Below are 18,793 nucleotides of genomic sequence, written 5' to 3'. Positions count from 1 at the left end.
GTGCAGGCGTTGTTCTGAGACGACTTGCCTGGATGCACTTGTGTGATTTCGCGGAACCCTTCAAGGTTTCCTTTATCAACGCTCCAATTGAAGCCTCTTCGTTGTTTGGTCTCAAAGTTAAAAGCACGCTGGCTAGATGTGAACAGAACGGTAAGACCCTTTCTGCCATTGGGTGTCTGTTCTTCCCCATCAACAGGCTTTCTACAGAAACCAAAAGATTGGGAAGATATGGCACAAAAAATCTGAGGGCTCCTTCCATGACACACAGGCCGATTTTTCCCCTAGAGGCGGAGGGGGAAATTCTCAGGGAAGACTCCCCTTTCAGGGCAGAAGAGGTCTGCATAACCAGGGTTCCAGGGATTCTTTCACTGGCCAACCCTACTAGCGCTCCTGAGGACGGGCCCAACTGCTTTCCTCTGGAAATGGTTGGGGGTCATTTCTCTTTGTACCCTTCTGCCTGGTTAACAGTCACCACCAATTCTTGGGTTTGTTTGTGTCTTTCAGCTTTTCCCGGTTAGGGGTCGCCACAGTGGAACTCCGGTCCGCTAATGATTGGCAGTAGATTTTTTACGTGCCGGGTTTGCCAGCCCTGACGCACAACCTTCAACGAAGGTAGGCCTATTCACGCATGTCTCCACACAGAAGACGCTCTAGCTAAGAATCGAACGGCGCAACGTCTTGCTGTGAGGCGACAACGCTACCGCAGCACCACCACCGCAGTACAAAAGATAATAACCAGAGGTTACCATATCTCATTCTATCTTTATCCCGCCACCTTAAGGAAATTACCCGACATGTCACCCAGTCAAAGGGTACAGGCAGCATTAGAGATTGCAAAGCTGTTAAGCAATAGAGTCATCCAAACAGTCCCACCACACCAGATAGGATCCGGATTCCACTCAACTATTTTTGGTGCCAAAAAAGACTGGGGACTGGAGACCAGTTTTGGATCTCAGTGTGTTAAACAAATTTGTAAAGGTACAGAAATTCCAGATGGTCACTATACAGTCTATCCTCCCACATTTGGAAAAAGACTATTGGATGTGCTCTATAGATCTTCGAGACGCGCACTACCACATAAAAGTGGACAAACAGTCAAGGAGATCCCTTCACTTCCGTGTGGGAAACCAGTCATTATCGGTTCAGAGTACTGCCCTTCGGACTCTCTACAGCCCCCAGAGTGTTCACAAAAGTGCATGGCAGTCGTGTCAGCGTTCCTACGATTACAGAGATTCCAGGTTTTTCCATACTTGGACAACTGGCTCATCACTGCCTCCACCAGTCATCTATTAGAAATAGCCTTGGCTTTCTCTCTTCACACCGCAGAAAGGCTAGGCATAACCATAAATTGGCAAAAATCCAGTCTCACCCCGTCACAATCCACAGAGTTTATAGGGGTCCTCCTGAACACAAAGAACTGCAGTGCATCCATTCCGGAGCACAGACTTCAAAGATTGAGACAACAATTGATTCCAATCCTCTCAAAGGAGAAATCCTCAGCTCACTCGGTTCTACAGCTGTTGGGTTACATGGCAGCCTCCATTACAATTGTTCCCCTGGCCAGGTTTCACATGAGGCTTCTACAGTGGTTACTACTCACTCAGTGGTACCCCTTTTAGCTCCCTCCTTCAGCCGTGATTTGGATATCTCACAGGTGCAAGCAGGGCTTAAATTGATGGTTGTCTCTGAATCCACTTCAGTGGGTCCCATACCTTCTCCCCCCAACAGCCCACAGCCACAGTGACCACGGATGCCTCCCTGATGGGGTGGGGGGCCTATTTCAGGGAAAGATTGTCCAAGGTACCTGGTCCAAAATTGAGGCCCATCTGCATGTAAATGTTCTTGGGGTTGAGGGCTGTGCTTCTGGCGTTGTAAGCATTTCATCCCCTGTTGCCATCTGGGACCATTGTGAGTCAGTCGGACAACATGGCGGTACATCAACAAGCGAGGCGGAATGAAGTCTTATCCGCTTTGCCGAGAGGACATGAGGTGATGGCTACCAACTGCTTTCTTCTAGCAATGCACATTCCCGGGAGTTCCAACATGATAGCAGACTCAGCAGGTGCATTTTTCAACCTCACGAGTGGTCCCTGAATCCCTTGATAGCGGCGGAGATTTTCAACCGCTGGGGTCTTCCTTGCTGCGACCTCTTTGCTTCCCCAACCAACTACAAATGCAGCAATTTTTTTGCCCTGATTCTCCCTCAGGGACAGTCACCTTAGGGACACTCTAGTCCACGATTGGCCCTCGGGTCTATGTTATGCATTTCCTCCTCTTCCCCAGGTCCTGAAGAAAACCCACCAGTTGAAGAACAAATTAATCCTCATAATGCCATTTTGGCCTCGTCAGATTTTATTCCCTTTCCTGTGGCCTCACCTGCTAGATCAACTGTGGACTCCCGTTCCAACCCCAGACTTTATCTCCCATATGCAGAACCTGATTCACCCCAACCTAAACAGCCTAAAGCTCACAGCTTGGCTCCTCCACTTCCAGTGATTGCCAGGCAGAATGATCTATCCTTACTGTACGTGATATCCGCATTGCATCTCCGAAGCCTTCTACCAGAAATACATACCTCAGCAAGTGGAAGAGGTTTACTGTCTGGCTAACAGATAGATCCTTTCTCAGCACCAATGCCCGTAGTGCTAGAATATGTCTGACTTATTCCAGTCTGGTCTTTCTGCTTCCACGATCAGAGTTCACTTTATCTCCATTTCTAATTTCCACAGTGGTGTCCAGGATTCTTCTCTCATGTCTCACAAATTATGCAGGACCTTCATAAAAGGTGTTTTCATGTAAAACCTCCCTTTAGAGAACCCACTCAACCATGGGATTTGACTTTAGTCTTACGAGCTTTGACAACGTCACCCTTTGAACCAGCTTCTTCTTGCGACTTCAAATACTTGTCCTGGAAGACTTTATTCTTAGTTGCCATTACTTTTGCCAGACGTATCTCCGAACTTCAAGCCTTGTGCATCAAGAAGCCATATCTGACCTTTCATAAGGACAGTGTCATTGAGAACTAATCCTACCTTTTTGCCTAAAGTGATTTCTGACATGTCCATTAACCAAACCATTGAATTGCCAGAGTATTGCCTACATACCCTAGACATTCACAGACAACTTTTTCTACTTAGACAGAACTAAAGCTTCTCGCAAGTCAGATCAGCTTTTTTGGCTTTTTCTGGACTTAGATTAGGGTGTGCTGTTTCAAGGTCACGGCTAAGTGGTTGAAAGACTGCGTGACCTTTATTTACAGCAAGCATAACGTTCAGTTAACTACCACTGTCAAGGCTCATTCTACTTGGTCAGTAGCAACTTCAGCTGCTTCCATGCTAGAGCTTCTTTACATGACATTTGTGCAGCTGCTACGTGGGCTAGACCACAAACCTTCATCAGCCATTATGAATTAGATCTGGCTTCCAGGGGAAGAGAATCATTTGGCTCTCTGGTGCTGAGGAACGTCCTTCCATGAGGGCCTCCCAAAACATAAGGTAGCTGGGGACTCTGTCCCATGTGTAAGGAATGAACGAGGATTAACATCATCAGATAAAGAAGTTATGTCTTACCATAATGTTCCATCTGTGATGTTGATCCTCGTGCAGTCATTACGACCCTCCCTCCATCCTCCTCCTGAGGCTTATAGTGGATCTCGCCTTCTGATTCAGATAGGTCAATTGACCAGAGGTAGCCTCTACCTTCTTTTGACTTGCAAACTCAATCTGAGGTAATAGGGAGAGGGGAATTATGGGTAAGAGTTTAGCTTGAGAGTTTGCGGCTGACGCGAGCTTGGAAAATGGCTTGCTTGGTTCTGAGGTCAGAACAGATACCCATGCGTAATGACTGAACGAGGATCAACATCACAGATGGAATGTTATGGTAAGACATAGCTTCTTTTTTTCTCTTATCTGGATAATTGGCTCCTTGCTGCCCCTTGTCAGGAAAACCTGGTTCACAAAAGAGACTACATCTCTAAGCTGTCCTCTTTTTCTTGGAAGAGCAGAAAATGTTATGAAGTTCCACTTACTCTCATTTCAGTTTGTTACATTCAAAGGTTGTACCTTGGACACATTGTTATGCTTTGCTTTTCTTACCCCACTATATTGTGCATGAAGGTTATTCTTTGAGGACATTTTGCGACTAGTGGTCCTACCTTCCAGTTCGACAGAAAACAAAATTAAGAATTGCAAACTCGTGTAATCTGTCTGCACTGGGGCATTATACTATTTCATTCATGGAGCCCAATGCCAGCTTTAGACTAGCTACCCTAGGATAAGGAGTGCATTGCAGTGGATCGACAGTTCGTGGTATCTGGACACCTCAAGAGTTTTGCTTTCATGTTAGTGGTTTAGAAATTTCTTTTTCTGTTATCCTACACAACTGGGGGGGTGCAGATGGTCTGGTGCAGCAAAAAACGGGGGAGATGAGGAGTTGAATTTGTAGTCTGAGAAGCAGTGATCATGTGACAGCCAGCAGGACTATCGAGATGTAGCACTTCCTAGCGCTGATGCACTTTCCAAGAGAATCAAGTTATTAGCAAACTCTGATATTGTCTTCTGCTCCATGATTTGTCTGTGGGCACTCTGGTATATGTTCTCTTTGCCCTTCTAGCCAACACAGAGTGTAGAAATTCTGTTTTTTCCTGATCTCACACCTGAGGAGGTCTGGTCGGAGACTGTCCTTAACCAAATGGACTTATTTCCCCTTTCCCCCTTGCCAATTTCTTTTGATGAGAACTTTCATCCAAAAAAGCCAAAATTTTCAGGGCCAAAATTAATCGCTCCATTGTGGCTCAGATGAACCTGGTCTCTGCTTATGTGTTACTTGTTTCTCTGATGCTGATGTCTCACTGACAAATGACTGCACTCAGAAAAGGCAGGATCTTTGGTTATCACTGGCATTGCATAGAGCAGTTAGCCCGAGGCAGTGAAGGTCTGTGTGAGGTAGTTTTGGTCATTTACCTCTCTTCAAAGCCTTCTAAACAGAAAATTGAGTCTAGCAGACCTGCTTCTGTGTCTGTATGAGTAATAAATGTCTAGAGCCCTATTTTGCTCATATCCCTATAGTCTTATCCCTTCCCTGGGATTTTTGTCCGTGCATTCTGTTACTCTTCCATCTGCATTTGACAGCCATTTGTGGCTTTCATTCTTGTCTGGACTTTTCTTTTGTCTTACTAAAATGTATTTTATTTTGTAGACCTGTACAACCTTGGGCCCCAGCTAGAAGCAGTCTTCTTCTATGGGACCTTAACATCATGCCTGGAAAGGTTAGTCTTCCATCTTATGAACCTGCAACCTCTGCAGATAGATTTCCTTAAAACATTCTTACTAGTCATTCAACATTTGGGAGTATCCAAATTGAAAAATCCTTTCTTTCCAAGCCACCTTGCTTAGATGTCTTTCAAGGATGCATCTGCAGTCATAACATATGGGTTGTCCTGCCTCAGGCAGCCCTTCGGTCGGCCGGATTCCAAAGTCTGGGTCTGGCTTCGGCTGATGTCGCACTTTCCCCGACGTCAGAGCGTCTGGGGTATAAGAGCATCAGCCAACGCAATTTTCCTCAGTCTTTCTTGCCACGCGGTGCCCAAAGCAGAAGCTGTTCGCAAGTGCCGGTCGGTCAGATCCAGTGATTTCAGCTACCAAAGACTTCGAAAAAAGCTAAGTACCCCGTTGGGGACTCTTTCTTGCCTCAGCCGATGTCAGACAAAGTAAATAATTGTTTAACTTGTGGGAAACAAATACCTCATAAGGATTTCCATTCTTACTGCCTTCCTTGCTTAGGCCCAGACCACGACGTATCGGCCTGTTTAGCCTGTGCCTCCTTCAACCGACGAAATCTTAGACGTCGGTCGGAGTTTGCAGAGAAATTTTTTGGAGCCGCTTTTGCTTATAAAATGCCATCGGAGACTCCGACTTCGCATATGGTCAAAAAACGTAAGGAAAAGGACAGACACTCACGGCCCACGGTTTCGGCTGAAACCACGGCTAGGCCTACCGCGAGTGTCTCGGTTTCGGCTGAAACAGAGTCCTCGGCGATTCCTTCTTCCGAAACCATACTTCCGACCACCGAGGCCCGAGAGGCCCCGGCTGAGTCGGCTTCAGAACTACCTACCGAAGCTAGTGTTCAGGAATTGTCCGACACCATACCTTTGGACATTTCTACCCCTGCACGTGGGGCAGCTAGGCCCCCTGCTTCCATGTCCATTAAGGCCTTTTCAAGGGCTAAAGCTGCCAAACTTTCAAAAGCTTTGCCTGCCAAATCTACCTCCCAGAGGCCTTCCTCTAGTTCACAGATCCTCAGCCTTGCTGAGGACCTTATTTCCTTAATTAGGGGTTCACAACCTCACCCAGACAGGGCCTCTCAACCTCCTCCAGACAAAAGGCCCAGGACTGACCCTTCTGATCCACACTCCTCAGATGATTCCACGGATGGATCTGAGTTGTCAGACCACCAGGAAGGGGCTTACTCGCCTTATGAGGATTCAGATGCAGAGGAATCTATCCCTTCGGCCTCCCCTCCTGAAGAGTTTTCCTTTGGTGAGACTCTACACTCCATGAGAGAGCATTTTCAATGGCAAGGTCAGGATTTCTCTGATTCTAGAAAAAGATTAATGACCTTTTTGCATTTGCCTCAGCATAGGTCCTTAGCTGTACCTCCTGTTCTGAATGTAATTGATGATGTGTACAATGATGTCAGTACAGCCCCTGATACTCTCCCTCCGGCCCCTGCCAAACCTGACAGATACTACAGGGTCCCGGATTCTCATTTCCATTTGTATAAAGCCCATTCTGCAGACCCAGAAACTATTTCTCAGGGCCCTAAAGGGGTTGCGGCCGCTACTGCCAAAAATCCTCTACCCTCTGACAGAGTCTAGAGCTTTAGAAAGATGGGGAAAGAAGGTGTATACTTCTGCAACTCTTTCTGTCAGGGCATTAAACTGTCAATTTCATATGATACAGTACCAGGAGTATTTGTTAGATGAACTGAATAAGAAACTTTCTTCTCCTGAAACCCTAGACCGTAAATCCCTTCAGGATTTGGTACACAACTCACAACAGGTTAGTAATCATTTCTTAAAATGTGGCTATGATGCACTGGAGGCTTCATTTAGATCAGCTATGACTGGGGCAGTTATTCGTAGGCATGCCTGGCTGAAGGAGCAATCTTTGCCAGACCATGTCAAAGCTAAACTCCTGGATGCTCCAATGGAGAAACAAAATTTATTTGGCTCCTCTGCTCAGGAGATCTTAAAAAAGGTTGAAGAAAAGGCAAAGTCTGTGCAAACAGTTAAAGATTTCCTGCAAGTTCAACCACCGAGATTCAGCAGAAACTGGCCTACTAAGAATTGGTCCTTTCCAGACTCGGACAGAGCCCAGAGGCAGGAACAGGCGCCCTAGAGGCAGAGGTCAATCGAAGGGCTCCTACAGAGGCCGTCAGTGGCAGCCTGCCAACCAGAGGAGTAGTGCAACAACAACAACTACTACACCAGGACAGTGTCAATGACTTAACTCTGATTCCGCCTACCAGGGATCAACTGGAAGCATCCTTGGGCGGAAAGCTGGCTTTATTCTCAAAAAACTGGCATTATATCACAAAGGATACATGGACACTGCAAATAATAGACAAAGGATACAGGTTCCACTTCCACACTTTGCCAAAAAGTGGCGGAATGCCAAACCTTCCACCAAATCAGAGGGCAGAGGCTTTAAAACAAATCAGCAATTTACTTCAGATGAAAGCTATAGAAAAGGTACCATGTTCAGAACAAGGCCAATGATTTTACTCCAGACTATTCCTTGTACCAAGAAAGGAAAATCAATGGAGGCCTATTCTCGACCTGTCCGCACTGAACACATCTCATTGTGCCAAAATTCAAAATGCTGACCCTACAGCAACTTCTTCCCATGTTGGGCAAGGAGTCTTGGCTGGTGACTCTAGATCTCAAGGAGGCATACCTGCATGTCCCTATTCGACCAAACTGCAGAAGACACCTCAGATTTCTTGCAGGATCAGAGCATTATCAATTCTCAGCATTGCCCTTTGGCTTATCTACTGCGCCCAGAGTATTCACGAAATGCCTGGCATCAGTAATTGCACATTGCAGACTACAGGGAATTCAAATTTACCCATACCTGGACGACTGCCTAATACAAGCGGGCAACAAGGAAAATTTGATAAAGGACTTGGCCTATGCCATACACCTGCTACAGACCTTGGGATACACAGTCAACATCCAAAAGTCAAGACTAGTACCATCCCAAAGGATAACCGTTTTGGGTGCAGATCTGGACACAACCACCCAAATGGCCTTTCTCACAGAAGAAAAACAATACAACTTCCAGATTACTTCATGATTCTGACAAGACAAACTCAGCTTACTGCAAGGAAAATCCTGCAGGCCCTGGGTTACATGGCATCCTGCATAATTCTAATACTGCATGCCAGGCTGCATATGAGGAAATTACAATGGTACCTCCGGAGTGTATGGTCTCAGCACAGTCACAGTTTAGAAACCATGATACCAATCATTCCATGCCTTCAAAAGGAATTCCTGTGGTGGGCTCAGGCCTGCCAGTCCAACAGAGGGTTGCCTTTCAACCAACCAAAACCAAGTCAGACCATCACCACGGACGCCTCAGACCGAGGATGGGGAGCACACATGGAGGACAAATGTATCCAAGGCCTATGGCCTCAAGGACAGCTAAGCATGCACATAAACCAAAAGGAAATGCTGGCAGTGAGGCATGCAATCGAGGCATTCAAACCCTTCCTCCAACAAGGACACCTGCTAATAAGGACAGACAACACCACGGTCATGTGGTACATAAGCAAGCAGGGAGGCACACATTCTTACCCTCTATGCCGGATGGCTATGAATCTGTGGGAACTATGCCTGAATCTCAATATCCAACTACAGGCCCAATTCGTGCCAGGGAAAGAAAATGCACTGGCGGACAGCTTAAGCAGAACTACCATTGATGCACACGAATGGATGCTGCACCCAGACATCTTCCAACTCATAGCAAAGACATGGGGAATGCCGGAGATAGATTTGTTTGCCTCCCCACTCAACAATCAACTGAAGACATTCTGCTCAAGGACATACCACCCACAAGCTTGGAGGGTGGACTCTCTCTCTTTCAGCTGGAAAGCCCTAACAGTATATGCCTTCCCACCTCTCCCATTGATGTACAAGGTTCTACTGAAGATCAGGGAGGAACAGCCAAAAGTGATACTAATAGCTCCTGACTGGCCAAGACAACACTGGTATCCATTATTGAGAAGCATGTCTCAGGCAAAATCATGGCCTCTCCCCCTATGGCCTCTTCTTCTGACGCAGAACAATTTCAAGACCCTGCATCCCAACTTGAAAACATTGCAGCCAACTGCCTGGAAAATTCCTTAAATCCCAATCAAACTGTTTTATCTCAGAGGGTGAAGGACATTATCCTGGAGGCTCGCAGGCCTTCCACAAGGAAGACATACTCAGCTAAATGGAAGAGATTTCTCATTTGGAGCACATCAAAGGGCACAGATGTCACAGTGGCAAACCTAACACATATCCGAGAATACTTAACAGAATTGTTCCACAATGGCCTGTCCTATTCTTGCATTAAGATTCATGCTTCAGCAATTTCAGCAGAATACAATGTGGATCCACCTATCTTCTCTCACCCTCTCCTCAGACAATTTCTGAGAGGGATCAAAAATATTAAACCTCCAAGAAGACCCCCTCTACCTGCCTGGGATCTCAACTTTGTGCTGGAGAAACTGGCACTACCTCCTTTTGAACCAGCAGCATCAGCGGATCTAAAGTTTCTATCTTGGAAAACTGCATTCCTTCTGGCAATCACTTCAGCAAGAAGAGTATCTGAGTTACAAGCGTTAATGGCAGTGCAGCCTTTTCTTATTTTCCACCAGGACAGGGTGTCACTAAGAATCAATCCTACTTTTATGCCAAAGGTGGTATCTAGGGTATCCTTTGAACCAAGCTATTCACTTGCCTACGTTCTTCCCTAATCCACAGAATAGAGGGGGAAAAACTTTTGCACACCCTGGATATACACAGACAACTACGCTACTACTTGGACAGAACAAAAACTAGCAGAAAAACTGACCAACTTTTTGTAGCATATGCAACTGGGGTGCAAGGAAGAGCAATTTCCAAACAGACAATTTCAAAATGGATAGGAAATTGCATTCGCTTTTGCTACGCCTTTCATGGAAAGACAGTTCCTGAAAATATCAGGCCTCACTCCACAAGGGCCACGGCCACCACTACAGCCTTCCTACGGGGGGGGGGGTGGCTACCAAGGACATTTTAGAAGCTGCTACTTGGAGCTCCGTGCATACATTTGCCAAGCATTACAATCTACCTTTATACTCTAGATCCAGAGCAGGGTTTGCAACTGCAGTCCTGCAGGGGATCTTAACTACACCATCCTTTTCTTAGTACCTCCTCCCCCAGATTGGCTATGGTATTCTACCCATATGTTATGACTGCAGATGCATCCTTGAAGGACATAGTACAGTTTTGTATCTACCATAAATGTAGATGTCCGATAGGTATGCATCTGCAGTCAGGATTACCCTCCCTCCTTCCCTTCTGTGGTATTCCTAGGGTGCTTACCCCTCTTTTAGCTAGCTGGGGGAATCTATTATGGTGTATTTGTTTGTTTATACATGTATATAATTTGCAAATGTTTGGAACTTTTCAGCATTTATCCAAATTTAGCCTTCCTAGAGGGCACCTGGCATCTGGGGCAAGAAAAACTGAGGAAAATGGCGTCGGCTGATGCTTTTATACCCCAGACGCTCTGACGTCGGGGAAAGTGCGACATCGGCCGAGGCCAGACCCAGACTTTGGAATCCGGCTGACCGAAGGGCTGCCTGAGGCAGGACAACCCATATGTTATGACTGCAGATGCATACCTATCGGACATCTACATTTATGGTAGGTACAAAACTGTACTTTTTCCACAGAGTGTGGCATTTAGAACTGACCTGCCCATTATGTCCAGAGCTACTAGAGTCAAGTCTGAACTTGTGGGTTAACCTACCTTTCATTTTTTTCCCTAGAACACACTTAATTGAAGTAAGTATTTATATTAGTATGTTGATGTCTACAGGCAGCACCTATCCTTCCATAGGGACAGTTAATTTCCATTTATTAAATAAAAATTTGGCAAAAAAATGTGAGCATACCCTTTCCACGTGGTTGGCTAATTGGACTAAATTTTCAATTAATTCAGAAAGATTCTTCTCGCAGCTGTCAAGATGCGCTTAAGTACAGTTATGGCTGCTTCCATATTTTCTGTAATGTTTATCTGTAAAAGCTGGATGTCAATTTTGAGGTCTTGGCATCCTTTCAAGGCTACTGTCACGTGTGGTATATTCCATGACTGTAAACACACTGGAGGATTAGGAGTGTATTTTTTAGTTGCTGACCAGAGCTCTTGTCTGAATCTATACTGCTTCACACGGTTCAATGTACTTGCTGTGTCATATTCAAGTATCTCCTGCCGTTCCACCTTTGGCCTGCTTTGGGGGTTATAAGACTATAAATTTGACTTGTGTTCTTTTGTGCCACTCAGGATTAGGAGGTATTACCTTGATATCAGTTTTTAGTCCATTCCCAAGCAGTATCAACTGGATCTTTGATGCAGAACTTGTTATGGGTATGTACCCTGCATTTAATATATCATTTTTTCAACTGTAGCAGAAACTTTTTCTTGGCATCCGTCCTTAATTTTCCTGGGTGCGGGGCTTGTTTTCATAAAATAGGCGTTTAACATTGCATAAAAAGTTATCCAACTCTTAAGTGGAATAGAAATTGACATTCTCTTGAGTAATGGTCTAAAACTTTACCTGCGTGCAGCTGAAAATCTAGAGCAGTTTTTTATGATGCAGTATTTTAACTAACATGAAAAAGAACTTGTAAAACAATATAAAAACTGGTTTTTAATATGTATACTGATTACTTTTAATTGTGATTTGCTGTAAGTTCACCATTCAAAACCTCTAATTGTGTAGTAAAACCATTGTGTAAAAGTAGTTGGGAAATTCACTTGTGTGGCTTCTCAGATGTTTCAGGAACTGATCACATGACATAAGTTTGTTACTTCATTGCTTCTTTAGGAAACTGCTGACAATGAGGATGACCACGCAACTCCAATGGAAGCAGAAGAAGAAGAAGGAGGAGAAGATGAAGATCCTGCTTATGAAGAGAGAAGGGTAAAACTTGCATTACTATTGAGTATAGATTATTAGAAAAAGTTTGGAGCGAAGGTAATCTTTTCAGGACAATATTTAACAGATTGTTTTCGTTAATTTTTTTAGCTGTACAAAAGTGAACGTATGTGTGGATTCTGTCCTTTTACCCACATGCCATTGGTTCATGTCAAATGTGATGACTATTGTTGTAACATATCTCATTTGGTCTTAATGAGCCCAACCAATGCCTTACAGATGGGGCATAGTGAAAAGGCCTTATAACACATGGTATAATAAATTAAAGAAGAAAAAAAGCGATACATACCAGTTAAGACTGAGGATTAGGACTCCAAGTTCAGAATGGGAGAGGGTACTGTTGCTGCTAAGAGTTGTATAACATACTCGCAGTGATGGTTACTTTAAGCTTTTATTTCAGTGACAAATACACCCATGAGGCTTAAAAAGAGATGTAGGTAATGGGAGTTGCTGAAGATGAGGTAATGCTACCTACTCTCATATTCTTTGGTTGTATCCATGTGCAAGTTTGTATGAGATAAAGTGAGGGAAACATTGGCATTACCAGGCCTGGAATGTATGGACTTCTGGCTTTTAGGAATAAATTTCCAGTACAGAACATTTAATGGGAAAGCAATGGTGTGGCAAGTGTGATACAGTAGTTGACATTAATTTTGACTTTTTGCAGGATGGTTCCTGGGGATATTAAAAATAAATTGTATGTATATGAACACATACATTGGTATATTTTGTCTAAACATATATACGAAAGATTATTGGATTTATTGAGGTAAGTTGGAGTGAGTTATAGTAAGATATTTTGTGTGCTTTACTTAAGTGTTAAAGGTCTGTTTCCTATATTAAATCACATTTATGATGTGGTGTTTATATTAAAAATCATTTGGTGGTTTAAAAAAAAAAACTACTGGGATTATGTGACCTGTTGTGGATGGATAAATGTGACATGTTTAGCCTTTTATACCTCTGTGGTCATGTGAACAAAATCCCACGTTTTTAACAAGGAACTTGGTTTGGCCAAAGTACATTTTGGAGCAAGTGAGATGTGTTGAGGGAAGAGCATGGCCTGGTCCCTCCCTTCATGGTGCAAGCTGTCAGCAGAGTATACAGGTCAAGTTGCGCAACTGGACATCAGAGACCACTTCGGCATATTTCTGATGGTCCATAACTACCCCCCCCCCCCCTGCACGCACACAAAGAAGTGTCTTTTGAATCACTTAATATCCCAGTCTTGGAAAATACCTTAATTAGAAGTGTTTGTGACATGCAGCAGTTTCCCATCAGTGTAGATATCTTTTTGGAGCCCATTCTTTCACGTGCATTGACTGATTTCTGGGTTGTTCTTGGACCAATGGATTCCATGATATGATAGAAATTTAAGTGTTTTGTAAGTTAATCAACTGTTATGTTTGCATGTTTTATAAAACTTGTCTTAAATGTACAGTAGTCAAGCTGGCTGAGCTACTCTGAAGGTCCTCTGTAAAGAATAACTGTTGGGATATACTCTTCTGGCAATTCTAGGTCAGCATAATTCTTAATTTCCAGCTCCTAGTCTGTTCGGAGGTCTGCATTTCTTGCCACATATTACAACACTGTGTGCTGTGTTAGGAAGACACTCTCTGCCTCTGTTTAGCACATCTTGTCTGTATTAATAGTTCTAAGATCTCCGTGTACAGCATTACAAAGCTTATGTTCACTGCATAAGAAGTGTATTGGTGGTCTACATTTGTATGGTTATTATCAATAATATACTAGAACTCTCATTTGTCAGAAGTGCACAATACTTAACTGCTGCCACTGTATCCCAATTGGGAGGAGGTTTGAGAAACAGGTTGGCTTGCATCATCTCTTGCAAAATGGTTGCATTGTAGAATGGTTTCTATGAAGACTGGCAGGCAGGTCCATTATGTGATTCCAAACTAGATACAGATCCATGGGGTGCGGAAGGGATTTTGAAGGTTAGGTTTCAACCAAAGCCTTCCAAATCCAAGCCTATGATGAAACTAGCTCTTCTACTCTGGTGCTCCTGTCGCAGCTAGTGAAGAAATCGGCTTGTTGCAGACATTGATGTTGTGAGGAGCAGGAATGATTCCTGTGGGTAAGCAATGTAAGGAATGAGTCTTGGGGATTCCGGTATACCCAACCCATAATTTAAACATGTAGAGCAACACCATGATCAGCTCATATGGAGCAAAATTTCAACCTCCAGCAAAGGTTGACTGTTTGGTAGCATACATTTCTGTCATCATTTGAAGGTGGATGTCAGCTGCATTTCCTTTTGAATAAGATAGAAAAGTGTCGTGAGTGAGCATGCAGGGCATATTAGGGCAGTTCATTGTGTTTTTAATCCGGCACATGTTCCATAGACCCAACAGCTTTCAACATTGCTATCCGAGTAGGCGAGTAAAACATTGAGGGTCTTCTGCTATTCATGGCCTCCAGGGCCCTTAAAATCTATCTCATCCCATTTCCAGCTCTCCCTTGTGGATGAGGGTATAGAAAACCTGACAGAGTTCCCTGATGCTGGATTCAAAGAATCTCTGGAAAAGGTTTCTAGCCATCACTTCCTCAGCAGACTGTTACAACAGGCTCATGTAGATGTCCTACAAGGATGCATCTGCAGTCCTTACAAATGGGTTGCCCTGTCGTCAGGCAGCCCCTCGGTCGGCCGGATTCCAAAGTCTGGGTCTGGCCTCGGCTGGTGTCGCACTTCACCCGACGTCATAGCGGCAGTTATTCGGGTATAAAGGCATCAGCCGACGCCATTTTCCTCAGTCTTTCTTGCCGCGTGGCGCCCGAAGCAGAAGCTGTTCGCAAGTGCCGGTCGGTCAGAACCAGAGATTACTACTACAAGTACCGAAGACTTCTAAAAAGCTAAGTACCCCGTTGGGGACTCTTTCTTGCCTCAGCCGATGTCAGAAAAAGTGAATAACTGTTTAACTTGTGGGAAACAAATACCTCATAAAGATTTCCACTGTCACTGCTTACCTTGTTTAGGCCCAGACCACGACGTAGCAGCTTGTCTAGCCTGTGCTTCTTTCAACCGACGAACGCTTAGACGTCGGTCGGAATTTGCTGAAGAGTTTTTCGGCTCCAATTTTGCTTACATTATGCCGTCGGATACTCCGACTACGCAAATTTCTAAAAACGCAAGGAAAAGGACCGACGCTCGCGGTCCGCGGTTTCGGCCGAAACCGCGGTTAAGCCAACTGCGAGTGTCTCGGTTTCGGCTGAAACAGAGTCCACGGTTCTTCCTTCGGCCGAAAGCTTGCCACTTACCGAGGCTTCATCCAGCCTGGCTGAATCTGCTACTGAAATCCCACCTGCTCTTGCAGGTTCGCAGGATTTATCTGATACTATCCCTTTGGATATTTCTACCCCTGCACGTGGAGCTGCTAGGCCTCCTGCATCCATGTCTATTAAGGCCTTTGCCAGGGCTAAAGCAGCAAAATCTACCAAATCTGTGCCTGCTAAGACCCCCTCTCACAGGCCTAGTTCCAGTTCACAAATGCTTAGTCTAGCAGAGGATCTCATTTCTTTGATCCGGGGATCCCAACCACATCCAGACAGGGCTTCTCACCCACCTCCAGAGAAGAGGACTAGAGTAGAGCCCCCTGAGCCAGTCTCTTCAGATGGATCCTCTGATGAGTCAGATAATTCAAACCCTCCAGAGGGCCCGTTTTCTCCTTATGAGGACTCTGATGCAGAAGACTCCATTCCTTCTGCCTCTCCGCCTGAGGAATTTTCTTTTGGGGAAACCTTGCATGCTATGAGGGAACAATTTCAATGGCAGGGCCAGGATTTTTCAGACTCTAGGAAAAGGCTTAGAACCTTTTTGCATTTGCCACAGCATAGGCCTTTAGCCATTCCTCCAGTACTAACTGTTGTGGATGATGCTTTTAATGATGCTTGTACTGCTCCTGATTCTCTTCCTCCGGCCCCTGCTAAGCCCGATAGGTACTACAGGGTTCCGGACACACATTATCATTTGTATAAGGCCCCTTTTGCAGATCAGAAACTATCTCCCAGGGACCCAAGGCTGTAGCAGCTTCTTCTACCAAAAAACCCCTCCCCTCTGAAAGGGAATCTAGGGCCTTAGAGTGATGGGGTAAAAAAGTTTACACTTCTGCTACTCTTTCAGCTAGGGCCTTGAACTGTCAATTCCACATGATTCAGTATCAGGAATTTATGTTAGACCAATTAACTAAAAACTGTCCTCGGATGAACCATTAGACAAAAATCTGTACAGGAAATGGTACATAACATTCAGCAGGTCAGTAATCATTCCTTAAAATGCGGCTATGATGCACTGGAGGCTTCCTTTAGATCAGCCATGACTGGTACAGTGATCAGAAGACATGCATGGTTGAAAGAGCAGTCCTTACCAGACCATGTTAAATCAAAGCTCCTAGATGCTCCCATGGATAAGCTCAATTTGTTTGGCTCCCCTGCGCAGCAGGTGTTGAAGAAGGTGGAAGACAAAGCAAAATCTGTTCAGACAGTCAAGGATTTCTTGCAGGTCCAGCCTCCAAGGTTTAGCAGGAACTGGCCTTCCAAGAATTGGTCCTTTCAGACACCTCCAGAGCTCGAGAGGCAGGAATAGGCGCTCAAGAGGCAGGTCAATCCAGAGCTGTCTACAGGGGACGTCAGTGGCAGGCTAACAACCAGCGAGGTACAGCCACAGATCCAGCCACCACCACTTCCACAGGACAATCACAGTGACTTGGCTCTGGCACCGCCTACCAGGGAACAACTAGAAGCACCCTTAGGTGGGAAGCTAGCCTTATTTTCAGTAAACTGGCACTACATCACAGGAGACAAATGGATTTTACAGACAATAGACCAAGGTTACAGGTTTCACTTCCATACTCTACCAAGGAAGAGAGGAATGCCAAACCTACCTCCAAATCGGAAGACAGAAGCTCTAGAACAAATAACTCACTTACTAAGGATGAGAGCTATAGAAAGGGTACCATCTATGGAGCAAGGACAAGGATTTTACTCCAGACTCTTCCTGGTACCAAGAAAAGAAAACCAATGGAGACCTATTCTCGACCTGTCCGCTTTAAACACATACCTCATTGTTCCAAAATTCAAAATGCTGACCCTACAGCAGCTTCTTCCCATGCTGGGCAAGGAGTCTTGGCTGGTAACTCTAGATCTCAAGGAGGCATACCTGCACGTCCCCATACGACCAAATTGCAGAAGATACCTCAGATTTCTTGCAGGATCAGAGCATTATCAATTCTCAGCATTGCCCTTTGGCTTATCTACTGCACCCAGAGTATTCGCGAAATGCCTGGCATCAGTAATTGCTCATTGCAGGCTTCAGGGAATTCAAATTTATCCTTACCTGGACGACTGCCTGTTACAAGCGGACAACAAAAACAAATTAGCAAAAGATTTGGAAAAGGTCATTCATCTACTACAAGCCCTGGGATACACAGTCAATATAAAAAAGTCAAGGCTGATACCATCCCAAAGGATAACCTTCTTGGGTGCAGATTTGGACACATCAAAACAAATGTCATTCCTGACGGTAGAAAAACAGGAGCAACTCCCTTTCTACTTCATGGCATTAACAAAGCAGAACCAGCTAACAGCAAGAAAAGTCCTGCAAGCTCTCGGTTACATGGCATCCTGCATAATATTGATTCCACATGCCAGACTACATATGAGGAAGTTACAGTGGTACCTAAGGAATTTATGGTCTCAGCACAAGCACAGCCTAGAAACCCAGATTCCAATAATTCCATCACAACAGATGCCTCAGACCTCGGTTGGGGGGCGCACATGCTGGACAAGTGCATACAAGGCTTATGGACTCAAGACCAGCTGCACCTACACATAAATCAAAAGGAAATGCTGGCAGTAAAACTGGCAATTCTGGCATTCAGACCATTTCTTCGACAGGGTCAACTGCTGATAAGGACGGACAACACCACAGTTATGTGGTACATCAACAAACAGGGAGGCACACATTCATACCCTCTATGCCGGATGGCAATGGACCTCTGGAATGTGGCACTGAGGTTCAACATTCAGCTTCAAGCAATTTTTGTGCCAGGAAAAGAAAATATACTAGCAGACATCCTAAGCAGAACTACCACGGATGCCCACGAATGGATGCTGCATCCGGACATCTTCAAAACCATTACAGGGAAATGGGGACTACCAGAAATAGACTTATTTGCATCCCCACACAATCACCAACTGAAAAAATTCTGCACAAGGACGTACCACCCACTTGCTTGGAAAGTGGACTCCCTATCTTTCAGCTGGAAAAACCTGACCGCATATGCATTCCCACCTCTTCCTTTGATGCACAAGGTGCTATTGAAGATCAAAGAAGACCGTCCAAGGATCATCCTGATAGCTCCAGTCTGTTAACACAGAACAACTTCAAAACCGTGCATCCAAACCTAAAAACACTGCAGCTGGCTGCCTGGAACATTGAAATAAATCTGGGTTATTTGGTGTTATGCAAAGGGTTAAAGACATTATCTTGGAGGCTCGCAGACCCTCAACAAGAAAAAATTATTCAGCA

General features: G+C 44.8%; 1 protein-coding gene across 1 annotated transcript in view; it reads left to right on the top strand.

Annotated features, from left to right (window-relative positions):
- Positions 1–18,793, top strand: part of LOC122794851 (SWI/SNF-related matrix-associated actin-dependent regulator of chromatin subfamily A member 5-like) — a 1,390,680-nt gene that overhangs the window by 99,068 nt on the left and 1,272,819 nt on the right. The window contains exon 2 of the mRNA XM_044063455.1: positions 12,139–12,234. Coding sequence (XP_043919390.1) covers positions 12,139–12,234 — 96 coding nt within the window. The remainder of the gene's footprint in view (positions 1–12,138; positions 12,235–18,793) is intronic.

This window comes from Protopterus annectens, chromosome 2.part1 (assembly GCF_019279795.1).
Source record: "Protopterus annectens isolate FY-2018-M chromosome 2.part1, PAN1.0, whole genome shotgun sequence".
Classification (NCBI taxonomy): domain Eukaryota; kingdom Metazoa; phylum Chordata; order Ceratodontiformes; family Protopteridae; genus Protopterus; species Protopterus annectens.
Note: the sequence above shows the minus strand (reverse complement) of the source record. Positions and strands in the feature narration are given on the sequence as shown.